The sequence below is a fragment of the Pteropus medius genome, unplaced genomic scaffold (assembly GCF_902729225.1).
Source record: "Pteropus medius unplaced genomic scaffold, Ma_sr-lr_union100, whole genome shotgun sequence".
In the NCBI taxonomy this organism is placed as follows: Eukaryota; Metazoa; Chordata; class Mammalia; order Chiroptera; family Pteropodidae; genus Pteropus; species Pteropus medius.
In genome coordinates this window covers 29,299,378-29,326,485 of record NW_024351730.1, presented here as the reverse complement: position 1 = coordinate 29,326,485, position 27,108 = coordinate 29,299,378, and the positions used below count along the sequence as shown (strand labels likewise).

The 27,108-nt window shown below is 40.6% G+C and overlaps 1 protein-coding gene across 1 annotated transcript in view; it reads left to right on the top strand.

Annotated features, from left to right (window-relative positions):
* Positions 1 to 26,863, top strand: part of SCD5 (stearoyl-CoA desaturase 5) — a 131,940-nt gene extending 105,077 nt beyond the window's left edge. The window contains exons 4-5 of the mRNA XM_039845578.1: positions 21,655 to 21,887; positions 25,332 to 26,863. Of these exons, the coding sequence (XP_039701512.1) occupies positions 21,655 to 21,887; positions 25,332 to 25,522 (424 nt within the window). The 3' untranslated portion in view covers positions 25,523 to 26,863. The remainder of the gene's footprint in view (positions 1 to 21,654; positions 21,888 to 25,331) is intronic.
* Positions 26,864 to 27,108: the final 245 nt, after the last annotated feature.

Below are 27,108 nucleotides of genomic sequence, written 5' to 3'. Positions count from 1 at the left end.
TCTGGAGGTACTTGCTCTTTCTAGAGCTTCCCCGTTTGGGTTTGGGAATGGGAGGAAGGACACCTCACCACATACCTGTCCCCTGCTTGATGGGGCCTCTCTCTCCACAGATGCCTTTGCTGCTCCCCATTCCATCTCTCCTGTTACACAGTCCCTGTCTCGTGAATCTGTTTTTGGTTCACTTCCTCTTGTCTATTTGCCTCTTTCTGTCCCCACAGTCTTTGTCTGTTCACTTGCCAGAGGGCTTTGTTCCTTCCTTTATGCCCTTCCATGCACGGGGACATTCTCCCTCATCTGTCACACCGTGTTCTCAGTGCCATGGTGTTCTTCCTCTCGCCCACCTTTATTAGAGAACAAAAGCCGTTTAGCTTACTACTCAGACTTTTTTTTTGATGGGGATATGAGCTTTGTTGTCTTGTAGTCTGTCCTCACTTCATCATCTTGCTCTGATTTACTTTTTTTCACATATTCCTTGTGTATGTAAATATTCTCTCTGCTTGAATCTTCTCTTTTATTTTTGAGGGGATAGTCTACCTTTCACAGCTTGAGCCCTGGAATCTTCTCTCCCATTCTGCCCTCACTTCGAACTGTCGCATCTTACCTTAGCTCTATAAAAATTTTGAGAATGAAATACTTTTTTTCTTTGAATAGTTTCCCTTGCATCCAGCTGCAGTTGTTAGAAATTAAAAATGTGAATCTCTAAGTTCCAAGGATATGATAAAAATCAACTAAAGAGGTGTGAACTATGTTTAGTTAGATCCCTTTTGTTAAAAGTCACTAGAAGAAGTAAAACATCTTTTAAATACTCTTACTAAAAGTTCTAAAGAAACTTTGATTGCTATAGCCAAACAGTTGAACTATACTCTGGAATAGAGGACAGAGATGATTCAATATTGAAGTTGCATCATCAACACCCAAATTTCCCTTCTTTAGTGGTTAAAAATCTGGGCAGGGGAGAAACCGGAGTGACATAAAAATTCGACCGTTTGTTTTGACTTTTTAAAAATTTCCAAGTCAAAATGTCATTTGTTTGCCTCTGAAGAGGTACTTTTCTTAGCAGAACTTCGGGAAGATATGCCTTTCTGTGTGTCTTTGTCTGTGTGTGGGTATAAAATACATCAGCTGCATTAGTAGTCATTTTTCTTCCCCCACACTGACCATCCATTTCTATGTACAAAATTCCCCTGGCAGGATAAAGAGACAGTTTCTCAAATGTCTAGAACCTGAATATTTCACTCACTAGCATATTAGACATATTAATTAACAGGTGTTAGTGGATTCTGGAACTGCTGTTTGTAAAGTGCTGTCTTAGCTTCATCATTGATGGCAATAAAGGCATCTTCATACATCTTTGATATACTTCAGTAGCCATCATTAGTGTCATTAGTGTGGGATGGTGTGGCAGAGGGAGGAGGATGAGTCAGGGAATCAGGAGTTGAGCTGGGTTTGGGTTTTGTCGTTACTGTGGTTACATTTAGGGCACCACAGACTTCCGTGATGGCTGCCGTTAGTATGTGTGCTTAGAGTGGAGCCTGGTGTGCCAAAGGGGATTTCTGAGTGTTAATGCCTTACGCTAAGCTCTCAGCTGTCTCTGCACACCGCACCACAAAGTGGATCTCTCCCTATGCTCCCAAGGTGGAGGTGGGAAGTGCTTCTATTCTTTGTTTCTCTGGCTTGTTGTGGGGGTTTGGGGTTTCTTTGTTGTCCTGGTCCTATATCAGTCTTAGGCAAACCCTGTGTACCTGAGCCTTGGAGTTAAGGCTTTCCCCCAGAAATAGGAGACCTCTGCTTTGGAGCAGTGCAGGATCCTGGGCACAAGCCAGGGAGGAAGTTTTTGCTTCTGCCCTTTCCTCAGCAGCAATGGCTCTTTGCCTGTGTCTGGAGGCAAGAGAATTCTCTACCCTTCCCTTAGAGACAGGTAGATTTTACTTCTATTCTTCTCCCAGAAGAAATGGATTTTTGCCTGGTTCTAGAGGCAAAAAGTTTTCTGCTCTCCCCCAGCAGCTTAAGACTTTTGTTTTGCAAGAAAAGGCTCTGGGGAAGAGGACAAGGACTTTTGCTTGTCTCTCAGCAGCAGCTGGTCACCTCCTGCATGTCTATGCAGTGGAGGGGGCTCTCTCCTGTCTCCTACTTTGCCTCTAACCTTTCTTGTGAACACCTAGTGAAGGTCACTGGAAAAGAGTTGGAGGGCAAATGAATGCAAACTTCCTTGTGTCTGAGGCTCTAAGCTATCCCATACTGACACACTAACCCACACATGGCCTTTAAGGATTTGTTTAATTTCTTATCTACTTTTATGATGGCCACCTCTTTTCTCTTGTGCTCTGCTAAAAGTTCATGGATAGGCTTATCAACTCTTTGGAATTCAATTTACTTAGTTGCGTCAGGACCTCACCTCTCTGATAGGCTCAAGAAAGGTTATTATTTTGTGTATTACCTAGCTTTTTCTCATTGTTCAGATGGGGAAAACATTCTCTTATGACTTTCTACATCCTAAGTAAGAGCAGAACTCTGCATCTTATTTTATTATCTTCCACTTTCAGTTAACAGAGTACTGTGAAATCTTTCCAGTTTTAATGCCTGGTTAATATTTCATTTTTATCATAGGAGGATGTATCATAATTATTTCTCATGAACAAGGAAGGATTTTCACCCCTTTTAAAAAATCAGTATAACAATGCTGTGATGAACAACTTCGTACATAAATCTTTGATCATATATAATGATACTTTCTTTTGGCTAAAGTCAGAATTGCTGAGTCAAATAATATGTAAAACTCTCAGCTTTTGTGACTCATCGTAATAATGAATTTGCAAATCTTTGATTCCTAGCAAGGCTAAACATGGGTTCATACGTTTTTAGCCATTTGCCTTCTAAAGGAGACATACAGTTATTGTCCTCACAACTCTAAATCTACCATTGGATAAGGACAAAGATACAGTCTCTTCATCTCCCTCTTCCTTTTTGGTTGAAGAGAAAGATCTGACAACATGAGATGACAAAGCCCACTTTCCTACCCAGAATCCTCCTGCCACTCATGGAATAAGAAGGTAGAACAGTAACAGATGAATCTAATGTATAAACAGGCAAATTGAGACATGGGTCATATTACATATTTATTTTTTTTTACTCTTCCCCAGTGCCCTGAGCTGGGATATATTACTCCATAGGTAATAATGGTCATGTTTAGTGCTGGTTTGATTCATGCAAGACTCTCCAGCTACTACTTCAATGACACTCTAGATTTATCCAGCAACTACTAAGTTAGAAAGAGAGTAATATAGAAGTTGTCTAAACATCTGAAACCACAGATGCATATAAGTAAAGTAAGAAGTAGACCAGTTGACTAGAAACAGATTCATTACTTATTACCCAACAGATAGTTCTCGCCATGAAATGATTTGTGAGGTTAATGTCTTTGTGACAACTATTTTGTGAAAATTCTGAATGAGGCTAAGTCTCTTTTTAAAATAGAAAGATTGTGATTCATACATATTTATGAAATTCAAGTATATTTTCTCTCTTACTGATACAGACTGCTGATGGCAATGTGTTATGGAGACCCTTTGTCACTTGACATCTGAAGTGAAAATATTGTCTTAAGTCATGAATTTGTTGATAGCTGTTTCATTATCCAAAATGAATATTTAGATTAGTCATGTTCAGGCTGTCATGTCAGCACTACCAGTGATCTTTTCCTTTGACATAATTTATTCAAATCTCCCAGGCTCCACCTCACCATGTTATATCCTCTTGAATGCGTCTTGGAATGATTAGTGTGAGAGATATGAATTTTGTTATTGGCACAATTTACACAGCAGTGCTGGAGAAATTAAACCTTGCTGAACTAACCTGGGTAGAATTCTCAGCCATTCTCTCTATTCTTTATCAGTGAAAAGGATGTCCAGAGACAAGGAAGGGCCCTCAACCATGAGGCTGCACTACAAAATGCTTTGTGAATCGCCACCAAGGATACATACTGAAAAGTTCCCTTCCTAGAGCACATTGTTTTGCTTTGTTATGTACTCACTAGAACCACTCCACAAAGTGCTTCTTAAGGCCCCGTTCCCCTTTTATGTCCCAGGAGGTATTTTGAAGTTCAGAAAAGAGACACACAACAGTGCGATGCGACATTGGCGGCATTGTATATATTATACAGCATTTCTCTCTCTTATCCGAGGTTTCACTTTCTGTGGTTTCAGTTACCGGCAGTCCACCATGGTCTGGAAATGTTAAATGGAAAATTACAAAAAGAAACAATTCATAAGTTTTAAATTGTGCACTGTTCCAAGTAGTATGATGAACTCTCGCCCCGTCCTGCTCGGTCCCACCTGGGAAGTGAATCGTCCCTTTGCCTAGCATCTCCAAGCTGTAGATGCTCCCCGCCCCACCTGTTAGTCATTTAGCAGCCATCAGACTATCATGGTATTGCAGTGCATATGTTCAAGTAACCCTTTTGTTGTTGTTTATTTGATTATTAGATATTGCTGTTAATCTCTTACTGTGCCTAATTTATAAATTAAACTTCATCATAGGATATATGTATAGGAAAAGACATAGTATATATAAGGTTTAGTACTATCTGAGGTTTCAAGCATCCAAGTCTTGAAACTATCCTCCATGGATAAGGGGGGACTACTGTATGTATTATGTGCATTGATGGCATTATATAAAGTAACAGACATACATTCAGAAATGAAGCCACTTTTTTAACTCTGTGAAACATAGGCAGAATTTTAGTCTATGTTAGCACTGGGTTATGTTTTTTTTTTTTTCATTCATTCAATGCAATGAGGCAGATATGGAGAGGTAAAATACAGTCTTGGAATCAAAAGGTCCCACTTTTGCCATTCTCTGAGATTTTATTTCCACATCCATAAAGTGGTAGTAGTGGTGATATCTACTTTACAAAATTGTTGGGTGAAAATATTAGTTAATTTATGTGAAAGTGTCCATCACAGAGGAGATGTGCAATAAATATTTATGTAATTAACTACACATACAGCACTATTTGGAAGCCATTCCATTTATGAAGACCTTAGGTTCTAAAAGCTTGTTCAAGTGTCCCTTTCTTTCATAAGTTCAAAGTGACTAAGAGAAGTTTAGCTACCAGTCTCCAGATGTATCTCCACAAATAAAAATATAGGTGGGTCTTTCAAAGCTTTAAAACCAGGAATATTCTTTCATATATTCTGTTGAATGTTTTTCCCCAAATATGAACCTCTTATGTCTATAAGGACCCTCATTTGTCATCTCTCCAGCCATTTGGTGTTTTGCTGATTTGGGTGAGCCCTGAACCCAGTGACTTTGAACCTATGGAGCCACCCTGTCTACAGCAGACTCATCAATAGCTCTTCACCATGCTAGGCTTAAATTCACTTATGAACTCCTGGCCTTCACCAGGATTAACAAAGTTTAGGCCAAGGGCCATTGTTCATTGCTGCTAACATTTAGCCAAATCAAAAAGATACCTTTTTCATGTCACTAATCCCTGCTCTTTCCTTTTTGATCATTATTTGGACTTTGGCCTTACGAATTCTTCCTGCTGTGCCATGAGCTCTCTGCAACATTCGGCATTCTCTCACCACTTTCAGGTTTAAAAGATTATTTCAATTTTCATTTCCATCATAATCGAGTCTCTTTTTGCAGCATTTAAAAAGCAGTCACTGCTTTTATACTTTTCGAATGGATGGTGTAACTTATATTCATAAAATATCTTAGAACTGAGCACAAACCCAGCTGACATTCCCCTGACTTGGAACAGTGTGTGGCAGAATGATTGCTTTGGCTGCTCATACCATCTGTTGGTCGTGGGTGGAGCTCATGCCCCTTTTCCATCCTACTTTGTTCATACCTGCAAACTTCCTTAAATGGAAAATTTGTAAGTAGAGGCATACTAAAGGGAAGGAAAGAGCTAGCACTTGCTTTTATTATACTTATAAGGAAGAAAAGACGTATAAAATAGCCAGAGACCTCCAAGTCCATATATGAAAGTAACACTGCTGTAGACGATTATATTAAGAGCTGAGGAAATTCACAGTAAAGGAGAGAAGGATAGAATAAGGTCTTTGAAGTCTGCATGGAAGTGATGGTTCTTGATGAGTGCCAAGACAAGGGCCTTCTCATACTGTCATTCTCCTAGAACAGTCTGTCCCTCTGTTAATTCTTTTACATCCTTCAGTAAATATTTATAGTTTTCTAAATATAGGTCTTACATATTTCTTATTCAGTTTATTTCTAGACATTCTATAATTTTTATTGTTGTTAATAGGAATCACTGAATTTTTAATCTCGGCGAGAAAGGACAGGGAGTAGATGCTCAGGCACCTTGTCTTACCTCCCTAGATATCTCAGGTGAACAGCAAGATCTGTCAAGTTGCCCAGACTTTTCACAGAATGCCACATCACTGGGAACCACATCTGGAGAGGATGTCGTCAAGGTTGTTGCCCAAAGACGTGCTGGCAGGAGGCAGAGTGCTCTCAACCCAGAGCTCCCGTGGAGATAGCTGACTCAATCAGCTTTAGAAATTAAAAATTCACCCTCTTCTTTCCTTGCTTTTCTTAAAGAAATGCTTTCATGGATTTAGGAAATTCTTTAAATGAATGAATGAGTGAATGAGAGCATAGGCTAATGTTCCCTTCCAGGGGAAAGGACCTGATGGCAAAGAGTGTTCTAAGCGTCAAATTCGCAGTCTAAAATACTGAAATCACAAAGATTAAAAGGGATGAATTCTTAGTGAAAGGAGAGACCAAAGAAATCGCTGTTAGCCCACTGGTTGAAGAAATATTTGTCAGAAATCGGCTTTGAACTGTCTCCCTGTCCAAGACACTTACTTCCCACATTGCCTATTTTCATATAAAACAATGACAAATCTGTCACACAGATACTAAGAATCTTAGTGCTGAGATAATGTGATTTGTCACAACATGCCCGTCGACTCAGCTGAAGTGTGCTGTCTCTTCTGACATTGGTGTTCTTTTATAAACCTACTCTTATCTTGTCTTTCGTTTTAAGGTAGAGAAAAGCAATTACTCAGATGTCGTAACTATCAAGAGATTTAGAGAAACCATACACACACACACACACACACACACTTTTTTTTTTTTAAGTTAAATAAACAGCCTTTCAAATTCTGCCCAACTAAGAACCAGGATTTTTTGGATAATAAAAACTTTCATTTACAAACAATCGGAGCCAATATTTGTTCTAGTGGATTGAGAAGCAGCACATCATACGTGACTGTACTAACCAACACTTCAGGCAGGAATGAGATATTACGAGTCTCAGAATCTCTGGTGGTGGTGAGAGGATTTCTGGATCCTGAAGCCCAAGGGTTTCCAGAGAAGAAGAGAAATAGAAATTAGGAAAGACCTAATGCAGGTGCTCAGGCACAGAGAGATTGAAAAACTGTGATGGCTCGATTTAATATGTAAACATAATTTTTGTCCTCTGTGCTCTTTGTGCCTTTGCTCATTATTATCTGTGTTAACTACCAGGAAAAGAGAAGGGGGCTCGAGAAACAGGCTTAAGCTATTCAAATTTCGTATTGAAAATTTGGGTCCAAGTTGTCTTGGAAGAAAGGATGGTTGACGTGAGGCCTGAGGTTCCTCTCTTCTAATCATTGTCAGCCTCTAACACATCCCTTCTCTTCCATTACTGTGGACAGCTATGAGCTGACATTGCCTAGCATATGAACAGGCAAAACACTTACTTTTAGGTGATTCCCCTCACCTAAGATCTTTTAGATCTTGAAAATGCAAAATTTTAATAAGCTCAGTTATCTTGTTTCAAGCCTACATCTAATTTTAGAATAACAATAATAGTTTCCAGCTGTTACATTTTATTATGACTATCGCATTTTTTATCATATTGATTTGAGTGTTTCGAGTACCTACTATGCACCACACTTGTTTTCTGTGCGTATAATTCATCTATCGTATCTGCACATGTGATAAAATTTGAGGCTCTGAGAAGTTGACTCAGTGACATCTTATAAATGACAGAGCTAGGATTTCAGCAAATTCTGTCCTAATCCAAAGCACCTACTCTTTCTACTAAGCTATGTTGTAATAATATTCATAGAGAATATTATCTTTCTTCCTCCTCCATATCATCCTATCGCCCACTTACTTTGCTTGTATCTTTTATATTTATTGCCATTCGGAGTTATTCAGAATTAGAAATTCACTTACCGGTAAGCCAGAGTTGTTTCCTATTTAACGCTTTTTCATAACGTCTCCTGGAGAAAAGTGACAACTGTTACCTCCGTGATCTGGCATGGAGTACTTTCTCTACTGGTACTTACCGTCTTGTACTTCACTCTCTAGTCATGCTGTTCCCCTCGTGCTTTAGGCTGTTCCATGTCACTGTGCCTTTGCTTCTGCTAGTTCTCTGGCCTAGAGCCTTGCTACTCAAAGTGTGGTTCCGGGACCAGCAGCATCAGTATCACCTGGAACTTGTTAGAAACGCAGGACTCAAGCCTCGCCCCCAGACCCCAGGTGAAACAAATGCACAGTGATTGTTTGAGAAGCACTGACCTAGAATGTTCTTGTCATGTTTTTACCTAGACACCTCTTACATATTCTTTAAAACTCACCTCCAGGAAGCTGAAGCCAGCAGTTCAAAGACCATCTGGATGTGGAGTCCCCAAGCATATAAGCTTTCTATGTGGTATAAATAGCATATAAGCTTTTGCCTTTTAGGGGGTCTGTGAGGTCCTCTTTTTCCAGCTGCACATCTGTGTGAAGCAAATTTTTTTCAAAGACTTTAACCTAAACAATATATATTGCTACAGACTGCAGAAGCAGATGTGTCAATCCAGCTGCTCCTATTAAGCCAGACATTAGAGACTTGCCATTATGTAAAATGATGCCATTCTTCACACAAAAATGATTTTTGTTTTGGAAAATATAGTTGTTTTTCATAAAAGGATGTTATTTATGTTAACATGAAATAGGTTTATTATTGCTATTTTAACAAATAGATTTATTTAATATTTTATGGTATTAACAAATCCATTTTCTATATAATATAGGTAGTTTTATATTAACATTTATTAGCATTTAATAATTAATGAATTAATAAAACACTTCTCAGTTTTAGTTTCCTTTATGGTAAATACCGATGGATATCATCCACATAAGCAAAAGTCTTCGGAGTGCTCAAGAATATTTTTAAAATGTAAAAATGTCCTGAGACCAAAGAGTGTGGGATCCATTGTCCTAGGTGAGCTAAGTGTCTCTCCTCAGCAGGTCTAGAGAATCGTGGGCATACCTTTCATGCTTATGGTGTTGTATTAAATCTTTCTCATTAGACCAGAAGCTTCCCGAGGGCTGCGCCTATGTCCTAGTCATCTTTCTATTTATTAAAATTAATGAAACACCTAGCACCTCCCCAAATACTTTTGGAATGGAAGAGTGTGTTAACTACCCTGTTATAGAGAACACTAGACAACCTGCACCTGAGAACCAGCTTTAGGGGTAATGATTTGTGTATGATGCTTTAACCCCCTCAGTTGCTGAAGTAAGCAGCACACAGACACCACCACCAGCACTAGTGGGGTTCCACTCCCTCCAAGTACGTTTCAGCGGCCTGGAGTCCTACCTCCCGGGGTGAGGCAAGGAGCCCACTGCCCAATCGTGCACAGTCTCATAACATCCACAGTGATCTCCAGTACTCATGGTGCTTCTGACCCTCACAGGTACGATGAGAGGACTACAAAACATAGATGGTGCAACAAAAGACGTTTGGCCATGTCTGCTGGGAACTGACCTTGTCCAAGACCCGTGTGAGAGGAAGAGGAAGGTGATGGGTGTTTCATACAACATGATCCCATATCAGACCAAATTCTACCACAGTTAGCAATTAGGGATAAAAACAGCCATGAACATGTCTGTAAACTTGATGAAGGCCTGCCTCCTGCCCTTTTGGACACCCAAACAAGCCTCCTGTATGGAAGGCACAATGTAGGAGTATCACCTCGTCAGAATCCAGCAGTTGACTTCTGCCAGTGGTTGGGCACAGGACGGAGCAAAGCCTTAGGTGCTGCCACTCTGAGGAATATATGCTTCTGGGAGGTACCTGTGTAGGATTTCTAGCCAATCCACATATTTCAACCACTTATTTTACTAATGATGATTCATTTCCCTTACCCTAATTACAAACCCTTTAGGGCTGATTGGAGATAAAAATAGTTGAAACCTGTAACAGACCTCTGTTTTATGAACTATTGGAATTTGTCACATGCTAACTAAGCATGTGTGAAGTTCAGATTCTTTATTATGGTACTTCAAATGTTAATGAACTGCCCATAGAATAAAACACACACACACACACACATACCCCTACATCACACTGTTTATGCTGCAGTATCTTCAAGCAAATTACAAGAAGTTTAACAATATCATTAAGTTCAAATACAGAGTGTAGTGAAAACTAAGTAGAATATTGTCTGCTTCTCTGAAACTCAGGTATTCAGTAATTTCTTTTCACTGGAATAAAGCCAAGAACCTGTACATAAACAAAGAGAGTCATCACAGAGATGCTCAGTGCCAAATCCACATTATTTCACAAAATCCTCTAAACTCCAAAGTGCATATTCCACTCTCTACCAGCATAGAGATATTTGAATAAATGTCATAATCCTAATAATTTTGAATTTTAATCTCAGCACAGGAGAGCCTCATTAGTTCTCACCCAGAGCCTGTGTGTTCTTCATTTGTACACACATTGAACAAGCTCAGCTCTTTGGTTTTCAATCCCTTCGAAGATTAAGAGAAAAAAATTAGAATAGGATGGAGAAGCTACTGCTCGTGGGAACACTGACAAATAGATGTAATAGCTTCTCAGCATACCTGAAAATAAGGGAGGGATCAGCAAGATTTAATTAGTAATTAGAGGTGACCACTTTGTAGTATATACAGATATCAAATTATAATGTTGTACACCAGAAACTTATGATATGTACCACTTTTACCTCAAAAAAAGTAAATATAGAACTCAGTTCTCAATATCTGAGTCACAGTGACTCAGTCAGTCTAGACCAAGAGCTCTTCACACCTCAACAGACACTGTAGGCAAAACACAGAGCACCCACTGATGTTTCTAAACTTACTCTCATTGTATCAGACACCCATTAGACACCACTGCAGACTCTCTGGACCTCCTGTGTCCTGGGACTTTTGGCCACTCATCCTGCGCAGCCCTCTGTGCTCCAGCTGCCTTCGGGTAGGTTTATTCTGACAACAGCTTCCTCATGCCTACACTGTGTGTGCCTCCTGCCTTGGGGTGCCTCTGTTGGCTCTGGAGCCTGAGACACCTCTCAACACTCATAATCACAATCCAGAAGTTGGGGGGAGGGTGGCAATGAAGGGGAAAGTTGAGAGAGACATTCTTTCCCCATCCTCCTCCCAGCAGAAATGTCCCAAAGCTCAATCATTCATATGGCCTCTTGGAAGATGGCCCCACTAGGTTGAGATATGAACCATTGGCCAGCTCAGTAACACACCCTCCACTGGCCCCCATACCTCTCCTGCCTCTCACATTCTGTTTCTCTAGACTGAACTCCCTTTATAAAATAGTAGCATATAAGCTTTGTCTAAAGTCCTGCCTTCTGAGAAACCCAGACTAAGACACCCATCACTATCAAGGATGGTCAAGATTTTTCCATGAACTCTCATTAAGAAGACAGAAAAAAAAAAAAGACAGAAAAATGAGTAATGATTTCCACAGACAATTTTTTTTAAAAGTTGGGGTAATTGAACATAGTATCCCAGTTGGCAGGAAAACTCAGCTATCTAAAACGATTATCTTCGTGAGTCTTTACAGCGCAGTTATACTGAAGGGGTGTTGAATAACGCGATAACCACAGTTGAGAGGAGATTTATCAAGGTAGACTTTCTGGAGGAATTCAATTTTGATCTGAGTTTGGAGGCCTGAGGAGCTCTGGAAAGGCGGTGAACCTTGAATTTAGGAATAGAAACCTTCGGCTAGAAAACACGTGTTGTGCGCAATGGTCCTGCCTTTTACATGCGAAATGAAGAAACTGTATTATGTCAGCCTTGTTGTTTTTGCCCTCAACAAGAAAAATGGTCAACCTACCTAATCAGTTCAGCTGCAGCAGTTGACTTTGATCATGAAGGTGGTTTAAATGACTCCATTGGCTCCTTTCCTGCACAGATTGGCTGCTGGTGAATAGTTTACCATTGATAGAGTTTTGAAATTAAACTTGTTCTCTTGTAGGGTGGAGGGTTGTACTCTGTCGTTGGTGATTGTCCTTTTAGCACAAGGTCCACATGTATGTAAACTAGAATTATCAAAAAAATGAATATGTGTATGCATGTGCGTGTGCATGCACACACACCTACCTACAGCCTTGTATGTAGCACCTACACACACACACTGCTATCTAGTTTCATGGTAATTCCTTTAAAATTTTTACTGCCAAAAAATGTAGGACAGACGATCTTATTTTTAAAAAGACCATTTTAAATCGAGTTACATTTTCTTACTTAAATCTTAGCCTAGATCCTAAAGTAAACAGAGAAAATCAAAGTTAAATAACAACAGCATCATCGAAGAAAAATGTAGTTACCTTTTAAATATATTGGCCTTTCATTTCTTTGGAAATTGAATAGCTCTTTGAGAGTGTGATGAAAGCTGTGGACTTTGAACCCCAGAAAAATGGGAACACACAAGAGTTTGCATACAACTTCATGGGTCTCAGATTAAGAAAAATGGTTATGTTTTCTCCTGCGATGTTCAGTTTATCTCTCGTAGCAAGGGTGACAGTGGAATGCAGTTTTAAGGATGCAAGAAAGTAGAAATGCAGCAACTTTGTTTTAAAAATTATTTTATAAACGATTTTAATCGTTCATTTTGTCATGCTATTCTACAAACCATCAAGAGTTAGTCTGTTGTTCCCATTACTTATTTGGAACAATTGATAACTAATCAGGAAGGGAGGGAAGAAGGACAGAGACAGACAAAGACAGAATCCTAGAGAGATACCTAGGATGACATTGGTCTAATCAACTTTAATTTCTAATGAGAGGGCTAGAGATGCTCTAAGTATCAGTTATAAGGGTTAATGGACATAATTGCTTTTGCCAAAGGCAGATAGATCCTCACCCTCTATTCCTTCTTGTGCACGTCAACAATTCTGCTGCTTACTGGGCCCCCACTGTGCTAACCAGCATTTTGCGTTCAAGGAACTGTGAATGATGTGAATTGGATCAAGACAAATCCTACCCTCAAAGAACTTGCCCTCGCTTACTCTGATGAAAACAAGCTTTGAAAAAGGGAAAGGGACTTTTAACCTTCCTTACACGGTCATAGCCATCAGCATGCCTGGGTATTTTCTTTAAGCACTTCATTGTTAATGAGGTAGAAATAATGTACTTTGTGCTGAAATTCTGAAATGATTGTGTTTATCTTTTGAACCACTGCTTAGTGAATCAATGCAAGCTGTTTGTACAAAGACAAATTAAATTCAAGTGGATGGATGCAACTGACCTCCACACTCAGACTTCCAAAGCAAATAAAGCAGAATCTGGAGAGAAAATTAAAATGTCTTTTTCCCCCTACATTACAAGCTTCCGAAGGAGTTGCTTTCATGGAGCAGCCTTTTGCCGTCTGCTTCCTTCATGGGGGAGGAGAAACATCCAAAAGATGAGGATTATGCATCTAGATGGTCCAATTAATAGATTTTCTTCTACGGGAATGCTTATCATGAAGTAGCACAGGGGAAGTGATGTCAAGACTAATTGAGGGTCAAAGAGAAATCTGGAGTGATTAAGAGTTTCAGAAAATACTTCTAATGCAGGAATTATGACCGCTTTCACATAAAGACACTGCAACGCCAGAGAGGCAAAACCAAGAGCACAACAGCAAAACCCATTTTCAACTTAAACAGTTTAAAGAGTCTGGAAGATTTTCTAAAAAACTCCAAAGAGCTACTCATTCCATCAATGGGCTTCCATCTTCACATCTGCATCCAAACGAATCACATAGTCCACCTCCTGTAGGCAGTACCAGATGGGACAAAGGAAGGAGAAGAAAATGTTCCACATATTTACAAACTGCCGGAGCATATCATCTGTCCCCTAAATAAATGTTTATAGTAGGCATCCAGATGATTTTGCCTGGTCCTCTACAAGATGCAAAAATTGAAACGAAAATAAATTTCTAGCTAGGCTTTAAATGAAATCATAAAATCAAACATGTTTAATCAAGATGCCAGTGACAGCTCATTGCTCATCATTACGATACATTTATGGAGCCGTGATTTCTCTCTCACCCGTTGTGGTGTTTGCTTCTTTCACATTTCCTCAGGCCACCCCTGCCTTCGAAGTCAGCAGGTCATTTCCCCTTACTTCATGCTCTAATAGATTTCACTCTCGACATCTCACACACCACCAGCTCTGGACTGCTGTGCTTAGGGTTAGTCAAGCAAAGGGAAATGCTTACAGAGAACGATTTCTTTTTCATCTAAAGAAAAATGAGAGTTTTAAGATGCTTATTACACTCATATTTTTAAAAAAATATATGAAATACCAAATCTTTTATTCTCCATAGAACAAATTTTTGGCCTCAAGACTATTTTTAATGTTTCAGTTCTCTTTATCGTGATCCAGTTTATAGAAATGAGGATATTCTTCAAATCATTGAAGACGATGGAAGGTTAGAGCCCATATCTATACTTGTGTCCTATAGACAAAGCTACTTGGCTGGGGCACAGTGGTATATGATGGCATTTAATTGTATGAAATGGACTCCTTATCTTTAGTTAAATGCTGAAAAGCATATTCTCGGTTGTGGTATTGGCATGATGAAGAACTGTGTGGAAAGATTTCCAGCATCTGTCTTGGACCTATTCATATAAGCTATCATCTTAGAACTATAGAAACGTGCTCTCAAGTTACTTGTAAAGTGAGCTGGAGTGCTTTGGCTTTTGTGTCTTTGGCTTAATGTGGGCCTCTGGTTTCAAGTGTGTGGAGAAGAGTTACCTTGGGTCGTTCTTGGATTCATACCACTGCTTTTCTCTAGTCCTTACCCCTTTCTTTTCGTTCCTTGATGATTTTAGGAGTCTTCTCCATTCCTGGAGTCTAGAGTTCACAGAAATACAGAGAGGAAGCCCCTTACACACCAAACCAAGACCAAACCTGTTAGAATGGCTGTAAATCTTAAAGACTGCCAAATTTTTAACTATATTTGGCAGGTCAAAAAATGACCTAGAAGCTCAGAAATAATTCATTTAAACTAGAGGTAGGAGGCCTCCCAGGTGTTAGGCCCTGATGAGCAAGAATGTCTTTAGTCAAGTTGTTGGCTTTCTAGCCACAACCCTTCTTTGGCATCAATTCAGGCAATAAGCATCCAATGAAGAACCCAAAAGTAGGCTGCACACTTATTATGTGGTTTGTGTTTTTTGAAAACCTTGGCATTTTTTTCTCTCATATTCTTTGCTCTACTAAAGTCACTTTATTTTCCTGAGAAGCTGAGAACTCATAATTTTTTAACCAAAATATCATTCATTTAATAATTCCACACATAGTTAGGAATGCATGCTAGGTGCAAGTCTCTGCTAGATGCTGGAGAGTCTGGCTTTCTGCTGGACTCAGCTGGCCCAGCAGTATATCCATGTCCCAGGTCAGGTTACCCCAGAAGCTGGTTTTGAGATGGACATTACATTGTAGGAAGTCTACTGGGGACTCCTTGGGGTTGACACTGTGAAAGAAGGGACAGAAACAGGACTAGGCAAGGGAAGAATCTGGGCTTTGATTCATCTTAGTGGAGGCCTCAGCCAACCCTACATTGGATGCTGAAGCTGGGATGACTTTTCAGAGTCTTCGAGAGTTGGGGCAATGGGACCAGGTCTTTGCAATGGACAGCTCCCCTTATTGGTCAGCCACTGAATGCAGTGGTTAGAAGAGGGCATGCCCTAGGGCAAGGCAGCTCCCTCTAGCAGAGGCAGCACTGACAGCAACTGGGAGATTAAGTCCTCCAGTACTGAGAGGAAATCCAGATGGCACATCGTAGTGTGTCCACTTGGTATACTAGAATGCTTTCAGCTACTCTACAGAAGATCTCGACTCAACTAGCTTGTCCCAGAGTAAGGCATCATGGATAAACAAATCTAGGGTTGGTTAATTCAACAGCTCAACAACATAATCAAGGACCTTTCCATCTTTCTGCTCCATCGGCCTCAGGGATTGACTTTGTTTCTCAGCCTTCTTCCTGTCACAGTTACAAGTTGACTGTAGCAGGTCTGGATGTCACTGTGAAAGAGGAGAAGCCATCTCTGTGTGCTCTTCTGTTTTTGAGGAAAACATTCTCATCTCTCTCTTTTTCTTTATTAAGGTAGAGTACATACAACATAGTATTTATCATTTTGCCATCCATAAGTGTACAATTCTGTAGCATTAAGTACATCCACGATGTTGTATAACCATCACCACTATCTATACACAAAGCTTTTTCACCATTCCGAGCAAAAACTCTGTATCCATTAAATAATAACTTCTTTTTCTCCACCCCCTTCCCTCTAGCTCCTAGCAACCTCTATTCTACTCTGTCTCTATGAATTTGCCTATTATAGGTACTGCATATAAGTGGAATCATAAAAATATTTGTCTTTCTGTGTCTGGTTTATTTCACTAAGCACATTTCCAAGGTTCATCTATGTTGTAGCATGTATCAAAATTTTATCCCTTTTTATCGCTGAATAATATTCCATTGCATGCATATGCAACACTTTTTTATCCATTCATCTATTGATGGGCACTTGGATTGCTTCTACCTTTTGGCTATTGTGAATAATGTTTCTATGAACATTTGTGGACAAATATCTGTCCAAGTCTCTGCTTTTCCTTTTTCTTTTTTCTTTTTTTTTTTTTTTTTTTGAATATATAACTAAGAGTGGAATTGCTGAGTCATATGGTAATTTTATGTTTAACCTTTTGAAAAGCTGCCAAACTGTTTTCTGCAGCAGCTGCACCGTTCTGCATTCCCATCAGCAATGCTCTATACCTTCACCAACATTTGTTTCTCTTTTTAAAAATTATAGCCATTCTTTCCCTCATATCTATTGGCCACTATTGACCAAATCATACATTAATTATTGGCAAAGCGAATGAGATCACTGTGATTGCCTCAAACCAATCAGGACCCATGTCCTGGGTAGGGTGCATTTCCCTGAAAAACATGGATGCAAGGAGGACAGATAGATATCTGAACAAAATCAGGGCACTCCAGCAAGAAAGAAAGGATGGGGTGGGTTTAGGGAGGCTACCACCAGTGTTTGCAATGGAGAAGCTTTAAAAATGTCAGTGCTCAGACAAGAAATTCTCATTCTCTTGGATTCAATTATTCTGCAGAGGGTTCCCAGCATCAGTCATTTTTAAAGTTTGCTCAGTTGATTCTAATGTGCAGTCAGGGTTGAGACCACTGATCTAGCAGATATGGCTACTGAGGGTGGAGAAGTACAACATGCTACAGGACCACTGTGCTGGGGCACCTTGCCTGGTCCAAGAGGACAAAGGAAATCCTCCAAGAAATGATGTTTAGACTGATATTTGGAAAAGTCAGGTCAGCCAGGCTGGGGAAGACTGTTACAGACACGGAGACTCTTGCCTAAGAGTCTTTCTGCCTGTGGTTTCCTTTGGCTGGAATCCTCTGCCCCATTTAGCCCTATGACTAACTTCTCACTTCCTTCAAAGCTATTGTGTCATTAAGGCCTTCCCTAGATACCCTACCCTTACTTCATATTCTCATTCTCTGCTTTTTTTTCTTAGTATTTACCACGAAGATGCTCCATATGTTGCTCACATATATTGTTTGTTAGCTGTCTTCCCTACCAGAAAAAATGTATAAATACAACCTCCCTATGAGAATACCCCTCCACCCCAAGAACAGGGATTTTTGTCTGTTTTGTTCATTTTATATGTGCTAGGACAGTACCTGGCACATAGTCGGCATTCAATAAATTTATTAGTACTGTAGTTTACAGAAGAGAAACCTGAGGCTCAATGTAATTACATAACTTACTCAGCATCACACAGCTAGGAAGAAGTGGCAGAGTTGGATAATTAAATATTCTATGATGCTTTACAACATAAAAAATCCATTTAGCAAAGAGACAATATCAAAAAGTGCAATATCAGTGGCTCCTCTCCAGCCTTCCTCTCTACCACCAGGTGAAGAAAGGAAATCTTTTAAATGAGTAGAGATTAGGTGCCGGAGGCTTTTTGGCATTGCTCTATGGACCCTTGACTAGGGCATTCAGATTTTAGTGCTTCTAAGCACGGAAGATGGGAAGCCATCTGAGCACTCGTTTTGAGGCAAGAAGGCCAGTGACTATAATTATATGCAGACCAGCTGTTCAAGGTCAGTGGTGGGCAGGAGGAAGGAAGGGGTACTCAGCTACACGGGAGGATATGCTGAGTCTGTTTGAAACGGTTGGGGAGAATTTTTACAGTTATCAGCATCAAGACCTGTTTCGCTAGCAATCCCATCCAGACTCGCCATGCCTCCTAAAAATTCCTCTTTCATCCATTGCGCTGAGCACACAAAGAGGAATTCTAGCAAAATACAGGAAGAGCAATCAGCTAACAACCCTATAATTAGATCTGCTAACGCTTTGTTAGTATGAGGGCAGTGGTTTTTAAAGAGCGACTTTTTTTGAGGAAGAGGAAATTTGGCTGGACAGTGGTGTGCCAGGAGGTGAACCTCAGGCTTTTTTTTCCTTCCCACTTGGGAAGCCACATTGTTGGTGCTGTCCCTCCACAGGAACCCAGCCCCCTGCGGGAGTGGAGTTTCTGGAACCAGAGCCCAGGTAGGCAGGTGGCTTTCCTAAAAGGTTCAGAGGGAGGAGACAGGGGCAGGATGTGAGTGGACACTGAGCCCTGTGAGCTGGTCAAACTGAGAAGGCAGATTCCATAGGGCCAGGCGGAGCAAGGGGTCCTCATTGGCGGAATGTGTCCATCCTGAGCCCGCTGTGAGGAGAAGTGAGAGAAGGCCTCTGACATGCCTAGCCAGCACAGAGCAAGTCCTCAATACATGTTTTCTTTTTTTTTAGGAGCAAAATGAGGGGCTGATTCCTCCCTAGAAAGTGAAGGAAGGGACAGAGCTGCTTAAGTTGTAAAATACCTCCTGTTGGCAATGCTCAGCCGCTTGCTGTCCCTCTCAGAGGTGCAAACCGGGAGCAGCAGCAGTAGCAGTCTTGGGCTCTGGGCATGTTTTCCCTTTAGAGCATCCTGCCTCTTGACATGCTCACCAGCGGTCCCAGGGCCCTCAGCGAGGGCCTGCGTGCTTTGCCCAGATCCCCTCTTCGGCTGCTGCTTCTACCCTCCAGCTCCTGGGAACTGCCCACGCCCGCACAGAACTGCTTTGCCCGAGGGTTCACACTTCCCGTGGGGCACTCTGAGGCCAGTGGCTGCACGATCCTAGATACCTTTCTGTTTGGGACAATGGTACAGGGTCTTCCAGCCTCAGAGCTCCTGACTGGATCTGCTGAAACTCATTGTGGGTGAGCTTCTCCCTCGGCCCAATCCTGCCTTCCTCCCTTTCCCAAAGATATCTCTCAAGAGCACCCCCAGAACCTTCTGCTTGTGACTCTGGGGAGCCCACTCTAGGACCATCAGTTGTCTGTTGTCTTTGCCTCTCCATCCACAGCCACTCATCTGATCTCCCAGGAACTCTCTTTCCACTAAAATACAGCCATCTGGTTGCCCAATGACTGGAAAACAAGTGCTGATGGGTTAATATGCTGTCTAATAAAAACAGTTATTATAGGAACTGATACTTATGTGCCCCTAGCAATCCACAAAGCACACTTGCATACCTGATTTCATTCGCGAGGCAGAATAACACAATGGTCTCTGAAGTGATTCTGCCTGGATTTGAATCTTGGTCTTACTACTTATTAGTCTTGTGACCTTGGGCCAGCTATATAACCTCTCTGTTGCTCAACTTCCCCATCTGTAAAATGGGGCTAGTAATGGTCCCTTCAGCCTAGAGTTTTTGTTAGAATAAAATGAATCAGTATAATAAAGGTCTCAGAATAGTCGTGGCACACAGTAAATACATAGTATATGTTATTAGTATTTGATCTTCACAAGAACCCCATGAGGTATGGTTATTGGTTATTGCTTGAGTTGAATACCTCTCATGTCCCGCCTCATACTCTCGGCCCACTTTTTCATTCCCGCCGATGCTACAGCCTCCTGCTGGCACGAGTGTAACCCAACAGCACCTTCCTCAGCCGTACTGCTTATTTCTTACTTCCTGCCCTGGCTTCTTTGCCACTTCTGCCTAAGATGCCTATAGAATGCACTCAGCCTTTCAGACCCAAGCAAACGTGGAGGTGTGAGGGAGGTAATATCTCACGTGGCATCCCTATAGTTCCTTCTTTAATCTCTCGAGAGATTAATTCTGAAGTAGAACCCGCCCCCTCGAGGCCCAACTTCAGCTGCCCACAGCAGCAGGCACCCCTGGTTTGGCTTTCCCTCCTTCCCTGTTTCATTCTTCCCAGTTGCCCGCTCTTGTAGTATGAGCTCACTTCCCCAGATATAATACCCATGCACAAGCTCTTGCCTCATGCTCTGCTTTTTAGGGAATGATCTAACCGTGCACATGAGGAGCGTGAAAGAATTTTAAAAGCCTTGTTCAACATCCAGAATCAGATCTGGACCCAAATCAAAGCCTTCCACCTGGGACTCTCATGCTTTCACATTGTGCCACTTCCCAGCTGATACATCTGCACTTTAACAGAGGCCTGGAAGCTTGATTAGCCAATGGGAAGCCGGGAACAAAATTGCTATGAACAGGTAGCTTTGGACTCTTTCATGTCACAGCTCCTCTCCTGTCTCCACATAAAGCTAATCAAACACAGCAAAGGGTGGTGAGCAGTGGTTCCTTTACTGAAGCCGGGGGGAGGGAGCGGGTCTCATTTGTCTTAGTATCACCAGCACTCAGGGCCTGGCATATAGTAGGTACTGTGTAAATGTTTGCTGGATACACAGGTCCAGAAATCAAACAATAATGGTTTCTTTTTAACGCTTACTTTTTATGTGGCCATGCTTGTTCCTGTACTTAGTGTTTATTTTTTATGCTGGTTTAGAATGTAACCTTTAATGGACGAAGAACATTTTTGGAAGTGGGTCGTTTCCTTTTTCACTAAGCTAAGTAAGCACAGAATTGTGTGCTTGAAAATTATTCAAGAAAAATTATTCAAGAAATTAGTCAAGAAAATTATTCAAGAAATTATTCAAGAAAACCTGATTAGCAGGTTGGTTGACTGATGAAGAAAGCTAGCACCTGTCAAACTGGTGGCTTGTAGGACAAATGTAGCTCTAAGACACATGGGTTTCACAGCACAATATTAATCATTTTATATTAAAATTCCTCTGAAATATGCTGCAGGCCCTACTACTTTCTATAGCATTCTATCTGCGCTAATTCTCAAATTTGTGTTACCTGCCTAGCCCTTGTGGTTATATGCATTTGTGACCCCTGCAGAGAGTGACATACAAAAGGGTATTCCTTATACAGAAAGAGTTGCTGACCAGCACAATTCCTGACTTTTCCTATAGCTTGCTCAGCCTGTCCCCACCACCATCAACAGGTGCCCAATGATAGCATATTATCCTTCCTTCCAGGTACTATAAGATCACCGTGGTGCTCATGTGCTTCGTGGTCCCCACACTGGTGCCCTGGTGCATCTGGGGAGAGAGTCTGTGGAATTCCTACTTCTTGGCCTCCATCCTCCGCTATACCATCTCTCTCAATGTCACCTGGCTGGTCAACAGTGCTGCCCACATGTATGGAAACCGACCCTATGACAAGCACATCAGCCCTCGGCAGAACCCACTGGTCACTCTGGGTGCCATTGGTGAGTAGGGGTATGAGAGCCAGTGAAGAAAATGGCAGCTCGATTTTCTTGGCTTCTTGTGGTTTTGTGGAATCTATAAAAAGAGGCAGTGGAGTGGAACAGAGTGAACTTGGCCTTTGGTATTAGAATCTCGGCTCTCGGGCAGGTCACTTAATTTCTGATTTACAGCCTTCTTATCTGTGAAGTAGGAATGGCAATGCCTTTTCATAGGGATGTTGTGAGGATTAAGTAAAATGCTAGTATATATAGATCGCTTGGTATAGTACCTGCCACATAGTAGGTGATAAATAATTAGTAGCTATTTATTTTTGCTATGGAAATTTTCCTAAAGGAGAGTAGCAGTTGACTTGTCTCTCCAATTGTCCTGACCACTCTAGCCTCAGCTGTTCAATCATTTGGCTGACTGTAGGAAAACAGGCCTTCAAACAAAGAGATGGGAAGAAACGAGATGGTGGCATCTCATGGTACCACAAAATGGCTAAGAGCGAGGCCTATGGAGTCCGACAAGTTTGGTAGAGCCCTGGTACCTTTAATTACTCTCTGGGCAAGTTGTCTGGCTCCTCCATACCTTGTGCCCTCATCTGTAAGGTGGAGATAATAGTGACATTTACCTCATCCTGGTGTTGGAGGGGTAGACGAGTTAATACGTAGTGTCTGCAGCAGTAACTAACACAAAATAAGCCTTCAGTGATGTTGTTTTTATTACTAGCCATATGGTCTTAGGCAAGTTACTCGTCCCTTCTGTGAATTTACATTCTCATTTTTAAACGGGGATAATCATAGCTCAGAGGTGTGAGGATTATAGGAGTTCATACTCATTAAAGCACTTAGCACTGTGGCTGGCGCATAGTAAGAGATTAATAAATAGTAACTATAGCTTTATAAAAGCAATTTGGGCTTCTTGGTAAGCTGAGCCTTGAGCACAGAGATCAAATCCAGGAAGAGAAGTTTCTACTTTAAGTAGAAATGGTCTCTGTGTCACTCGACAATGATTTTTTTGCCACCACTTCATTAGGGTTTCCCGTTTATTGAGACCCCAGGGATCTGTTGTTGATGAGAGCAGTATAAGGTGAAATAAACACTAAGTTTAGCTATGGGATAATGGGATAAGCAGAGAGAAAGGTGCCTTGGAAAACTGAAGAAAGAGCTTCCTGACCCACCGATTGCTTTCTCCTCCTCTCACTCTTCATCTTCTAGAAGGACTCTAGTGAGGGGAACCACATTTAGTGTTGGCTCTGAGAGCAGACTGGGGTGGAGAGAGGATGGGCTATTACCATCTTATATAGAGATGGAGATCCAGGAAACCCAAAGAGTGTGACCATGCACAGGCTCTGAAGAGCGGGGTATTGGTTTTAAGTCTGTTCAGGTCAGCACTGGACTCCCAGTCAGTCTTCTTCATGAAGGTCCTTGGAAGGCTCTGTTTCAACCAACTGTGCAGTTGGTTGAAGCAGATGGTGGATACAGATAGAGTTCTTAGAACATCCTCGTTTCTGAAAATAGGGGGCAAACTTCTCTATACTGTACCTTAGTTTAAGAAAAAAACACTAAAAGTGACGAGGGTGGAGGGGCAGAGTAGAGAGGACTTAAATTAAGAAAGTTGCAGACCAAAGATCAATCCTTCTGATGTACTCATTGTAGAGCAGAATCTTTCAAAAGTGGTCAATAAAAGAACTATATCATGACCTGTTGCCACTTAAGAAATAAAGGAAGAATCTGGCAGTTAGTTCTTCAAATGGTTAAAAATAGTTACTATATGATCCAGCAGTTCTACTCCTGGGTTTATACCCAAGAGAAATGAAAATATATGTCCACACAAAAAACTTGTGGATGAATGCTCAAAGCAACATTTTTCATAATAGCTAACAAATGGAAATAAACCAAACGTGCATCAACTGATGAATGGATAAACACAATTGTAAAAATACAATGGCGTGGTAAGTGGTGGTATATCTATATAATAGAATACCATTCAGCAATAAAAAGAAATGAAATACTGATACCTGCTACACCTTGAAAACATTATGCTAAGTGAAAGAAACCAGTTACATAAGATTACATATTACATGATTTCATTTACATGAAATGTTCAGAATAGGCAAATAGAGATAATACTAGGGTTCTCCAGAGAAACAGAAACTGTGTGTGTCTCAGTATGTATACTGTTACATATGTTACATATATTCCTCATAATAAATTTCCATATATATAGAAATAGTAGAATATCTATACAAACATAGATATATTCTGTTGTTTCTATAGATAAATAGAATGGCTGATTTATTGTGAGAAATTGGCTCACACCGTTAGGGAAGAGTCCCATGATCTGCTGACTGTGAGCCGGAGACCTGGGGAAGTCAGTGGTGTGATTAAGTCCAAAGCTGGAGCACCAGGGGAGCCGGTGGTGTAAGTCCTGGTCCGAGGGCAGGAGATGAGAGTTGTCCCAGTACAATCAATGAGTCAAGAAAAAAGTGTCTCTTTCTTCCACCATTTGTTCTATGCAGGCCCTTAATATACTGGATGAAACCTACCCACGTTGGAGAGGGCAATCGACGTTACTGAGACGGCTGATTTAAATGCTACTCTTATCTAGCAAGACCCTCACAGACACACCCAGAATAATATTTAATGGGCACCCCTCGGCCAGTTAGGTTGACATAGGATTAATCATCAAAGAGATAGCAAGTCTGGGAGAGATAGGGGATGGGTGGGGGGCGTGAATTCTAAGCGGTGTAAGGTTTCCTTTCAGAGAATGAAAATATTATAATTCATTGTGGTGATGGATGCACAACTCCGAATATTCTAAAAGCCATTAAATTGTACATTTTAAATGGGTAAATTGTATGGTGGGTTATATCTCCATAAAGCTGTTTTTAAAAATCAAATGAAAGAAGTCTTGAGATACCACCTCCTCCTTCCTGAAAACACCTTTAAAAAAAAGGAAAGGAGGAAAAGCTGTTCACGGGAAGGGTCAGAGTAATATATAGACAGACTTTGGATATTTCACTATCTAACTCCTTAATTTACTTACCTATCTGAATAATTCTCATTTCTTTCAAGCTCTCCCAGGAAGTCTTGCTCTAATCACTCCAGTCTGCAGAGACTGTTTTCCTTTTGTGAACATACATCAAAATGACGATCTGTTACCAGCCATTCAGCATTTAGCTCAGGAAGTACAGCGCTGAAGTTATGGTACCATGTCTCCAATTCATACAGGAAAATTATCATATGACTTTCTGCTGATAACCTTTTTGTTATTTTCTGTTCACATATAGTTTTACTAGCCAACTAAGTAAACACTTCCTTAAGGCAAGAAACAAGTCTTTTGTTCTCCAAAGAGCCTGACGCAGTGTTTTGCACATGGTAGACCCTCAATAAAAGAGTGATTAAAAAATCTATGCAGAGAGATGGTGCGTGATATATTTCAATGCTCATTTTGTATTCCAGGTGAAGGCTTCCACAATTACCATCACACCTTTCCCTTTGACTATTCTGCGAGTGAATTTGGCTTAAATTTCAACCCAACCACATGGTTCATTGACATCATGTGCTGGCTGGGGCTGGCCACTGACCGCAAACGGGCAACCAAGCCAATGATCGAGGCCCGGAAAGCCAGGACTGGAGATGGCAGTGCTTGAACCTGGAACCGCCATCCAACGTGTCTGCCCTTGACACCTTGGTTCATGCCTTCTGTTATTATAGTTCTCTTGTCCATTGGATGGTGGGAAGGGGTAGAGGGTAGAAGGGAACAGAATCTGTGGGTTGGGAATTTTTTGTTTCTCTCAAAGCCAAGATACAACTATCAATGAAAAAAAAAATTTTTAAGTCAATGTAACTATAGTTTAACGTTAGAATGTGGACATGTGATTTAATCGCTGTAGCTACAATGTGTCAAACATACATCCTCATATGCTTGTACATAATGTTAACCCTGACAGGATGAAGGAATTTAATATTCTTTCAGTGTGATTCAGGAGAGCATTTCTTTTTTTTTTCTACCAACTAACCCAGCATTATTTTTAAACACACTATCTGAAGGAGCAGAGTCAGGTAGAGGACAGAAGCAGTGGTCTAAGTAGTAACTAAAGACTGTTTCTGTTTCGTAGTTGTTGTGCGTGTTTTTGTTGTTTTTAAGTTAGAAAATTGAACATTTTTTAGAACGAGAATATAGAAAATGGGTCTCTAGGTTTTTGTTTTTTGGTTTTTGTTTTTTTTTTGCCCTGTTTACAGCTTGTTAATGCTCTATGGTGTTTGCTTCAAAAAAGATCTGTTCACTGCCCAGCTACTTGTGTGTCCTGAGCTATACTCCCAGTCAACCCTATAAATCAGTGCCTGTTTAGGTGTTTGATTTTGTTCTCTTTGCTATTGTCATTTTAAAGGTGTATTAACTCAGACATACCAGACATCAAATTAAGCTCAAATTAAGCTCTCATTTCAATGTTTATATACTAATTTATATTCTAATTGACCTCAGCCAGTGATGCATGTACTTTAGCTGCTTTTGCTAAATAAGCATATTAATTTTCCACACCAGTCCATCGGACTTATTAACCAACAGTTATCTAGAACTCAGTTTCTACTAATGTTTCACCTGCATGAGGCCTTCATTGATTTTGCAGCAAAATATAAAGTGATCATTATGTAGCTTCTGGATTAAAAAAATTTTGTGTATTAAGTTACTTTGTAAAGAGCATGTTGAATTAATGGGACAGTGTACCCTTAGTGTTAGACGTTAGAGCAAGAGAAAGGCTTATAGTGTTGGCATTGGAGCCCTTTGAAGATAGATCTTTTTAGAAAAGATGTAAGATTTAAAAATTAAATTTTTAATTTTTGAAAAAGAAACGAAGACAATACGAAATTGTCATAATGAAGTTCTTCATCCAGCAGGTGTTTAACAGTGTTATTTTGCCATTAATAATGTGTAAACTATGAGTGATTTCCAATAAATGATTATGAATTCGTTGGTGTTCTTGACCAAATACTTAAGTGTTGTTTAGAGAATGTCTTCTCAAAGGTGCCTGATGCTTCATGATGACCATATGTTTCACATTTGATTTGGGCTCTGAGCTAACAGCAGCCCCTAATACCAGGCCTCTCAGATCCCATCTGCCATAGGCATAACCAGAGGGAAGGTCAGCAAGTTTCATTTGAATGCAGACCCCCACTCATGACATTCTCCATTTCTCACTTACTAACACTGTCACTTTGTACTACTTCCAACTGA